Consider the following 10,605-nt stretch of genomic DNA (forward strand, 5'->3'; position numbering starts at 1 on the left):
CATGATCACTTACTATACTGATCATTGGTTTTGTGAAAGTCATCAGTGCAAAAAGTATTAGGAAGTAGTTTTAATAATACCAGGAACATTTATTTCCATGGAAATGTTGTTCCTTATAATTACAGTAATATTGTGCATTTATAATAATGTAATGCAGGTGACTTTCCACCTCCAGAAAGTTACATACTGATGCTTAAGTACTTCGAGTAAACAGTAAATTAAGTATTTTACACATATTTTGAGTGTTAAATGTGGTGATTTTTTGCTGATCTTTGGTCAACACTATTGCATGTGTAAAACCTTTATGAAGAACGTCAACATGAACATGCAAAATTAACTCCTTAAATCATGGACTTTTAGGGAAGTTTAAACAGTGTATGATGTAGATTTTCCCACATGTAGTAAAGTAAAAGTAAAATGTCTCCACTGAAGAATGACTTACTTAGTACAGTACTTTTACTATTGTACTTATTACTTTTGACCACTGAATTTAAATAGAACAATGTTTAATCATTGTAAACTGCAACATTGATCACTATCACTAGGGAACACAGGGATGTGGGCGGGGATAGGGGGTAGGTGAAAACAGGATTTTTCTGAACACTTGAGCCTCAGTTACATCAAAATACTGATGAAGGAATAAGGAAGAAGCACAGTTGTAACATGGGTAACATTTACATTTAATGGGAGATAAAAACAATTATTTGTAAATGTTAATATTCCATGTGCCAACGCTCCCGCTCCCAGTCACTGATGGGGCCACGATAATACTGCTGTCCTGAGCCGTCATTTGAGATGCCGGAGCACCAGGAGCAGCCGGAGCACCAGGAGCAGCCGGAGCACCAGGAGCAGATCCAACGGCAGCCTTTTCAACTGCAGAATCAAACACACATTTTAACGACATAAACAAAGACCAGGGAGGTTGTGTTCATCTGACGAGTGTTATATTCTATTTGAATCCTAACCCTGAACACAGACTACATCATGGACCACCCAGAATCCAGAAGAAGAATCTGCAGATATGATTTTGGGTGAACCTGTAAACACGTACTAGTCTAGGCCTTTTCAAATGAAAGAAAAACAGACAGAAAATTCAATACATCTACATCACTTTGGCAAATGGATATTCCGTTTTACTAGCATGACTAAATCAACATTTCTACTGGTTACCTTTGGAGTGGTTTGGTGGTCCTAAAGTGTCTCCTGCGTCTTAAATGAACAGTACCAGACTATTTAGGCCCGGGTCTCCAGGGGTGCCATTAGAACCCCCTTTACCAGTATTTGCGCCCTCATTTCCGGTGTGTTAAATAAAGACAATTGATGGAGTATAATCTTTGCACTCTTTGAAACTCTGATGCGCCCTCAGTCAGTTTGTCTACACCCGGCCTTGTATTTAAGTGATACAAACCTGAACCCGAGAAATGCTTGCTTCCAAAGCGGTCTGGCAGAGCTCTGACTCTGGCCCCGGAGCCAGACCCAGAGTATGAAGACAAACTCTGACACTCCAGAACGGTTCCAAAGAGTTTTAAAGTGAACCGGTCCGTCACTGTGCTGTAGTCGTATTTTATGAGGTGATTGTAAATGATGATTTATGAAATGTACAATTGTATTTTAGGAGGTGAGCCTATTATTGATGATGACATTTTTTATTGAATGATTTAATTTTAGGACAATTGCAGTTGTCCAAGGACCACAGATGGAAATGAGCGTCTTTTCTCTTGGAGGTTAATGTTATCCGTGCACTGTCCTTGTTTTGAATAAATAATGAAATAGTGCATCTGTGCTGGGGCTGGGCAATAAATGAAAAAAAGATGGATTTATCTCGATTTTCAATTAGATTTTTGTTATCTGGTCTTTGCAATCAGGCTTTTAGTAATGATTCCATGAACATAAACTATAAAGACTTTTAACACAAATAATATTAAAATGTCTTCCTCCAAAGTCTGACCTCTGCTCCAAACCACGTGCATTTACTGACAAAGGATCGACGGTGGACCTCTCGATTCAAAAACCCCTCCCAAATAATTCACAATTTCACACAACACAATCTCAATCTTTTGATGAATTGCCCAGGCCTTCGGGGCGCTCTCTGGGGTACTCTGCTGTGACGAGTACCTGTGTATGCCTGCTGCAGCTCCTGAGCACAGTTGTTCTTGTTCATCCTCCTGAGCACGAGCACACAGAGCTGCACAGCTGTGTCGGGGCTGTAGCTGGAGAGTAGCCGGCTCACAGTGTCGGTACGTCTGGCGTTCTCCAGGTGGCTGCGTGCGAGGGGCCTGCAGCCGTCCAGCTGACTCTGGGACAGGTGCCACTTCAGTGTTTTGAAGTCATCCTCGTCCAGGTCCTGCAGAGCCTCGAGGAGTAGCTGCGCCCCCGACATGGATACTCACGCTGACCAAAGGAGAATGAGGTTAGTAGAAGAAATAGTTACCGGTATGTTAGTCTTTAAACAATTTGTATTTTTGACTTGTGAAAAATGCTAAAAAGGCTTTAATCAACAACATTTTGTCAGAGATGAAGGATTATTGTTGCTGTTAGACTTGGTCTAGTTCTGGTTTAGTTCTGGTTTAGTCCTGGTCTAGTTCAGGATTAGTTTGGAATTTAGTTCCCTCTCTCAGACTCCCAATTTTGATGTGGTCTATGTGCAAGTGTCACACACTCTAAAAGGACCCGTGTGCCCGCTGAGGGTCCTAATGTTTAATAATCACATAATAATCACATTTGTTTTGAAGTTGTCTTGTTATTCACAGCTTCATTTGACAAAGACTCTGGTCTGGGGTCTAGTTTATTCAACATAATATGCTAATACAAATATAAGAAACACATTGTGTTTCATTGGGAGCTTTGATCACTTGTTTTTTTTATAAATCCACATATATTAACATTTTATGAATATGTTTAGATTTTTTCACCATGCAGATATGCACAAAAATATTCATGTCTTTCAGGCATGAGGTTTCCTCATTGGTCTGAAGGATTTGGCTTTGCAATGGCCCTATGTTGGCATAGCAATAGCTCAATTCAAATCAAACTATAATATAGTTATAATACACAAAATATTTAAAGTCAGGAGGGAATCATTTGCTTGAAACCCATCAACTCATCACAAGGATAAGTCTAGGATTATCCTTGTGATTAATAGTATAAAACAAAATATAATATCATTTGAATGAGAAAAAGTCCTCATGTAAAATATTCCTGTTTTATGCCACATGTTAGGAATTGTAAACATTAAAAAATATGATTATATATGAAATTGTTGTTTGCTAAGGCAATGGTCTTAGTTTATCATCCTTCTGAAAGCCTCAAATAACAGGAAGGTGGAAGTGAAACCCCTCATAGGTTTCACTTTTAGCTGTGTTTTCTTTTAGCTTCCTTGTATAGTTTGGCATAGACCTACTGCATTTGGACATCATCTGCTCTTTGATCTTTAATTCATTTCACATGTTTTATAGCATTAGTAGGGTAAAGTGGGTAAAGTGGGACACCTTTTGAAATTCAGCTTCTTAGTTACGTTTTGTTATACATGTAATGGCAGTATTGAATGTGTAAACTATTGAAAATGTCTCTTGCACTTATGAAAAACATGCTTCAGAATATTCAGGATTTGAATATGAGGTCACATTGCATCATCTATAGTCCGTGTTGCTGTGTGTGTTTAAACCGTGGCGCGTGGAGCTGCCCGTGCGCGTCTCCAACGTGGAGAGCGCGGGACACTTGAGTCCTAGTTTTGAATTGATGAAGAACTAAAGACACGGACTTCTTTATCCTCCCTGTTTAATTTCAAAAGGAATCGTGCAGCTGCTGCACAAATACCCTACTGTGTCTTTCAAACTGCCCAGTACTGGCCATCAAGTGCTCTATGTGTGCGTAATGCGTCCATAAGTGTAGATCATTGCATGATTGTTGTACGTTCGCTATTTGTTCACTGCCAGATTCCGTACTTGTTATACTGTGCGCATGCGGCACGCGCTTAAAAGGAATCCTACTCTGATCCACGATCACTAATGTGTGATTAAACACGAGTTAAACTCTGACCAAGACTCCTCGCTCATTTCGACAATAGGGTCCACTGTATACCACTGGCTCCAGGGGCCGCAGGGTCCAGGGTCCAGGGGTCACTCGTCCGCTGGGTCTGCGCAGCGGCTCGAAGGATCCGAGAGTGCAGAGGTTCAGGACAGAGAGAGACAGGGGCCACTCACCTCAGCTCCGGTGTGAAGGGGAGAAACCAACAGAAAATGGCGCTGAGTTTCACTTTCTTTCTGTTGCAGCCCGGAGGAAGGTGCTCACTGTCCTGCTGTAGAGGGGTGTGGACTCTCTGTGTAACTCAGTGATGGTGCTCACTGTCCTGCTGTAGAGGGGTGTGGACTCTCTGTGTAACTCAGTGATGATGCTCACTGTCCTGCTGTAGAGGGGTGTGGACTCTCTGTGTAACTCAGTGATGGTGCTCACTGTCCTGCTGTAGAGGGGTGTGGACTCTCTGTGTAACTCAGTGATGATGCTCACTGTCCTGCTGTAGAGGGGTGTGGACTCTCTGTGTAACTCAGTGATGATGCTCACTGTCCTGCTGTAGAGGGGTGTGGACTCTCTGTGTAACTCAGTGATGATGCTCACTGTTCTGCTGTAGAGGGGTGTGGACTCTATGTGTAACTCAGTGATGATGCTCACTGTTCTGCTGTAGAGGGGTGTGGACTCTCTGTGTAACTCAGTGATGATGCTCACTGTTCTGCTGTAGAGGGGTGTGGACTCTCTGTGTAACTCAGTGATGATGCTCACTGTTCTGCTGTAGAGGGGTGTGGACTCTCTGTGTAACTCAGTGATGATGCTCACTGTCCTGCTGTAGAGGGGTGTGGACTCTCTGTGTAACTCAGTGATGATGCTCACTGTTCTGCTGTAGAGGGGTGTGGACTCTCTGTGTAACTCAGTGATGATGCTCACTGTTCTGCTGTAGAGGGGTGTGTACTCTCTGTGTAACTCAGTGATGATGCTCACTGTCCTGCTGTAGAGGGGTGTGGACTCTCTGTGTAACTCAGTGATGGTGCTCACAGTCCTGCTGTAGAGGGGTGTGGACTCTCTGTGTAACTCAGTGATGATGCTCACTGTCCTGCTGTAGAGGGGTGTGGACTCTCTGTGTAACTCAGTGATGATGCTCACTGTCCTGCTGTAGAGGGGTGTGGACTCTCTGTGTAACTCAGTGATGATGCTCACTGTCCTGCTGTAGAGGGGTGTGGACTCTCTGTGTAACTCAGTGATGGTGCTCACTGTCCTGCTGTAGAGGGGTGTGGACTCTGTGTAACTCAGTGATGGTGCTCACTGTCCTGCTGTAGAGGGGTGTGGACTCTCTGTGTAACTCAGTGATGATGCTCACTGTCCTGCTGTAGAGGGGTGTGGACTCTCTGTGTAACTCAGTGATGATGCTCACTGTCCTGCTGTAGAGGGGTGTGGACTCTCTGTGTAACTCAGTGATGATGCTCACTGTCCTGCTGTAGAGGGGTGTGGACTCTCTGTGTAACTCAGTGATGATGCTCACTGTCCTGCTGTAGAGGGGTGTGGACTCTCTGTGTAACTCAGTGATGATGCTCACTGTTCTGCTGTAGAGGGGTGTGGACTCTCTGTGTAACTCAGTGATGATGCTCACTGTCCTGCTGTAGAGGGGTGTGGACTCTCTGTGTAACTCAGTGATGATGCTCACTGTCCTGCTGTAGAGGGGTGTGGACTCTCTGTGTAACTCAGTGATGATGCTCACTGTCCTGCTGTAGAGGGGTGTGGACTCTCTGTGTAGCTCAGTGATGGTGCTCACTGTCCTGCTGTAGAGGGGTGTGGACTCTCTGTGTAACTCAGTGATGGTGCTCACTGTTCTGCTGTAGAGGGGTGTGGACTCTCTGTGTAACTCAGTGATGATGCTCACTGTCCTGCTGTAGAGGGGTGTGGACTCTCTGTGTAACTCAGTGATGATGCTCACTGTCCTGCTGTAGAGGGGTGTGGACTCTCTGTGTAACTCAGTGATGATGCTCACTGTCCTGCTGTAGAGGGGTGTGGACTCTCTGTGTAACTCAGTGATGATGCTCACTGTCCTGCTGTAGAGGGGTGTGGACTCTCTGTGTAACTCAGTGATGATGCTCACTGTCCTGCTGTAGAGGGGTGTGGACTCTCTGTGTAACTCAGTGATGATGCTCACTGTCCTGCTGTAGAGGGGTGTGGACTCTGTGTAACTCAGTGATGGTGCTCACAGTCCTGCTGTAGAGGGGTGTGGACTCTCTGTGTAACTCAGTGATGGTGCTCACTGTCCTGCTGTAGAGGGGTGTGGACTCTCTGTGTAACTCAGTGATGATGCTCACAGTCCTGCTGTAGAGGGGTGTGGACTCTGTGTAACTCAGTGATGGTGCTCACAGTCCTGCTGTAGAGGGGTGTGGACTCTCTGTGTAACTCAGTGATGGTGCTCACTGTCCTGCTGTAGAGGGGTGTGGACTCTGTGTAACTCAGTGATGATGCTCACTGTCCTGCTGTAGAGGGGTGTGGACTCTGTGTAACTCAGTGATGATGCTCACTGTCATGCTGTAGAGGGGTGTGGACTCTCTGTGTAACTCAGTGATGATGCTCACTGTCCTGCTGTAGAGGGGTGTGGACTCTCTGTGTAACTCAGTGATGATGCTCACTGTCCTGCTGTAGAGGGGTGTGGACTCTCTGTGTAACTCAGTGATGATGCTCACTGTCCTGCTGTAGAGGGGTGTGGACTCTGTGTAACTCAGTGATGGTGCTCACAGTCCTGCTGTAGAGGGGTGTGGACTCTCTGTGTAACTCAGTGATGGTGCTCACTGTCCTGCTGTAGAGGGGTGTGGACTCTCTGTGTAACTCAGTGATGATGCTCACAGTCCTGCTGTAGAGGGGTGTGGACTCTGTGTAACTCAGTGATGGTGCTCACAGTCCTGCTGTAGAGGGGTGTGGACTCTCTGTGTAACTCAGTGATGGTGCTCACTGTCCTGCTGTAGAGGGGTGTGGACTCTCTGTGTAACTCAGTGATGATGCTCACTGTCCTGCTGTAGAGGGGTGTGGACTCTCTGTGTAACTCAGTGATGATGCTCACTGTTCTGCTGTAGAGGGGTGTGGACTCTCTGTGTAACTCAGTGATGATGCTCACTGTCCTGCTGTAGAGGGGTGTGTACTCTCTGTGTAACTCAGTGATGATGCTCACTGTCCTGCTGTAGAGGGGTGTGGACTCTCTGTGTAACTCAGTGATGATGCTCACTGTCCTGCTGTAGAGGGGTGTGGACTCTCTGTGTAACTCAGTGATGATGCTCACTGTTCTGCTGTAGAGGGGTGTGGACTCTCTGTGTAACTCAGTGATGGTGCTCACTGCCCTGCTGTAGAGGGGTGTGGACTCTCTGTGTAACTCAGTGATGATGCTCACAGTCCTGCTGTAGAGGGGTGTGGACTCTGTGTAACTCAGTGATGGTGCTCACAGTCCTGCTGTAGAGGGGTGTGGACTCTCTGTGTAACTCAGTGATGATGCTCACTGTCCTGCTGTAGAGGGGTGTGGACTCTCTGTGTAACTCAGTGATGATGCTCACTGTTCTGCTGTAGAAGGGTGTGGACTCTCTGTGTAACTCAGTGATGATGCTCACTGTTCTGCTCTAGAGGGGTGTGGACTCTCTGTGTACTCAGTGATGATGCTCACTGTCCTGCTGTAGAGGGGTGTGTACTCTCTGTGTAACTCAGTGATGATGCTCACTGTCCTGCTGTAGAGGGGTGTGGACTCTCTGTGTAACTCAGTGATGGTGCTCACTGCCCTGCTGTAGAGGGGTGTGGACTCTCTGTGTAACTCAGTGATGATGCTCACAGTCCTGCTGTAGAGGGGTGTGGACTCTGTGTAACTCAGTGATGGTGCTCACAGTCCTGCTGTAGAGGGGTGTGGACTCTCTGTGTAACTCAGTGATGATGCTCACTGTCCTGCTGTAGAGGGGTGTGGACTCTCTGTGTAACTCAGTGATGATGCTCACTGTTCTGCTGTAGAAGGGTGTGGACTCTCTGTGTAACTCAGTGATGATGCTCACTGATCTGCTCTAGAGGGGTGTGGACTCTCTGTGTAACTCAGTGATGATGCTCACTGTCCTGCTGTAGAGGGGTGTGTACTCTCTGTGTAACTCAGTGATGATGCTCACTGTCCTGCTGTAGAGGGGTGTGGACTCTCTGTGTAACTCAGTGATGATGCTCACTGTCCTGCTGTAGAGGGGTGTGGACTCTCTGTGTAACTCAGTGATGATGCTCACTGTCCTGCTGTAGAGGGGTGTGGACTCTCTGTGTAACTCAGTGATGATGCTCACTGTCCTGCTGTAGAGGGGTGTGGACTCTCTGTGTAACTCAGTGATGATGCTCACTGTCCTGCTGTAGAGGGGTGTGGACTCTCTGTGTAACTCAGTGATGATACTCACTGTCCTGCTGTAGAGGGGTGTGGACTCTCTGTGTAACTCAGTGATGGTGCTCACTGTCCTGCTGTAGAGGGGTGTGGACTCTCTGTGTAACTCAGTGATGATGCTCACTGTTCTGCTGTAGAAGGGTGTGGACTCTCTGTGTAACTCAGTGATGGTGCTCACTGTTCTGCTGTAGAGGGGTGTGGACTCTCTGTGTAACTCAGTGATGGTGCTCACTGTTCTGCTGTAGAAGGGTGTGGACTCTCTGTGTAACTCAGTGATGATGCTCACTGTCCTGCTGTAGAGGGGTGTGGACTCTCTGTGTAACTCAGTGATGATGCTCACTGTCCTGCTGTAGAGGGGTGTGGACTCTCTGTGTAACTCAGTGATGGTGCTCACTGTTCTGCTGTAGAAGGGTGTGGACTCTCTGTGTAACTCAGTGATGGTGCTCACTGTCCTGCTGTAGAGGGGTGTGGACTCTCTGTGTAACTCAGTGATGGTGCTCACTGTTCTGCTGTAGAAGGGTGTGGACTCTCTGTGTAACTCAGTGATGGTGCTCACTGTTCTGCTGTAGAGGGGTGTGGACTCTCTGTGTAACTCAGTGATGGTGCTCACTGTTCTGCTGTAGAGGGGTGTGGACTCTCTGTTTAACTCAGTGATGATGCTCACGTTACTGCTGTAGAGGGGTGTGGACTCTCTGTGTAACTCAGTGATGATGCTCACTGTCCTGCTGTAGAGGGGTGTGGACTCTCTGTGTAACTCAGTGATGGTGCTCACTGTCCTGCTGTAGAGGGGTGTGGACTCTCTGTGTAACTCAGTGATGGTGCTCACTGTTCTGCTGTAGAGGGGTGTGGACTCTCTGTGTAACTCAGTGATGATGCTCACTGTCCTGCTGTAGAGGGGTGTGGACTCTCTGTGTAACTCAGTGATGATGCTCACGTTACTGCTGTAGAGGGGTGTGGACTCTCTGTTTAACTCAGTGATGATGCTCACGTTACTGCTTGTACTTTTTTGGGTTGGCCTTCCTAACCTACTTGCAATTGAGTCAAATTCTACCCATGCTGGCCAATTGTAAGGATCAAATTATTATAAAACAGCTCAAATAGATACATTTATTTGAGTACATAAAACAGACACTTGAGCAACACTATGCAACTTTCTATTACTTAAAAATGGAAAGTTAAACCATATCTCTTGACTGAATATGTTTTATTCCATACTTTGGAATATTAAAGACAAAACATTTCCATGGGAAAAAACAGGTAGTGACTCCAGGCCAAGTGTTTTGGTGTGATAATAAAAATGATTTATTTATTTTATTTTAGTCTATTTGTGCCTTATTTATCTATTTAATTTTATTTTATTTCCCCCCCCCCCCCTCCATTCCCTATTAAGATAGGAGAGGAGTTTTGTTAATAAGAGTTTTTTTGTTTTTGTTCATAAGAGTTCTATTAAGAGTGTGTTTTTCAAACTTCCTATAATCTGTCCTTTCCTCCTGTTCTACTGCGTTGTAACAACCAAATTTCCCCTTGTGTGGATATTAAAGGTTTATCTTATCTATCTTATCTTAAAAGGTAAGGGATTTTCAGTGTCAGAAGTCAACAAATAAAGTACTTTAACTGTATAATGCAATGCTTTGGATGTCACAAGGGGTCACACCAGTAGAGGAAGTGAGGACACCAAGTGGCAGAATTGAAGAATCAACCCTGCAGTCGAATAATCATGATATTATAGATATTATATCATCTGCATAAGACACGCCCCCTCTGTCCGCGAGCCAGACTGATTAGTGTCTATCGTCGCCCCCTGCTGTCTCTTGGTGGCCTTACAACATTTTCTACATCTATCCAAAGACAACTCTCTTGGGTTAGGACTAAGATACTAAGCTAGTTGGGCTCACCTCCACTTACAGTCTCACTGTGGCCTATGGGCCCAAGAGCAGTGCAGAGTACCCAACCTTCTTGGAGTCCCTGGGGGACTTCAACGCCCATGTGGGCAATGGCAGTGACACCTGGAGAGGGGTGATCGGGAAGAACGGCTTCCCCGATCTGAACCCGAGCGGTGTTCAGTTATTGGACTTCTGTGCTTGCCACGGATTGTCCATAACGAACACCATGTTCAAGCACGAGGGTGTCCATCAGTGCACATGGCACCAGGACACCCTAGGCCGGAGGTCAATGATCGACTTTGTTGTCGT

At 46.1% G+C, this 10,605-nt stretch overlaps 1 protein-coding gene across 1 annotated transcript; it reads right to left on the reverse strand.

Annotated features, from left to right (window-relative positions):
• Positions 1-656: 656 nt before the first annotated feature.
• Positions 657-4,269, reverse strand: LOC140377695 (NACHT, LRR and PYD domains-containing protein 10-like). The gene is made up of 3 exons (XM_072463226.1): positions 4,203-4,269; positions 2,116-2,391; positions 657-873 (listed from the first exon to the last, which is right to left on the reverse strand). The coding sequence occupies exons 2-3, from the start codon at positions 2,378-2,380 to the stop codon at positions 701-703; spliced, it is 438 nt and encodes a 145-aa protein (XP_072319327.1). The 5' UTR covers positions 2,381-2,391; positions 4,203-4,269; the 3' UTR covers positions 657-700.
• Between the last annotated feature and the right edge of the window lie 6,336 nt (positions 4,270-10,605).

The sequence above is a fragment of the Eucyclogobius newberryi genome, unplaced genomic scaffold (genome assembly GCF_026437365.1).
Source record: "Eucyclogobius newberryi isolate DKJ021-1_F unplaced genomic scaffold, fEucNew1.0.hap1 SCAF_4, whole genome shotgun sequence".
NCBI lineage: Eukaryota > Metazoa > Chordata > Actinopteri > Gobiiformes > Gobiidae > Eucyclogobius > Eucyclogobius newberryi.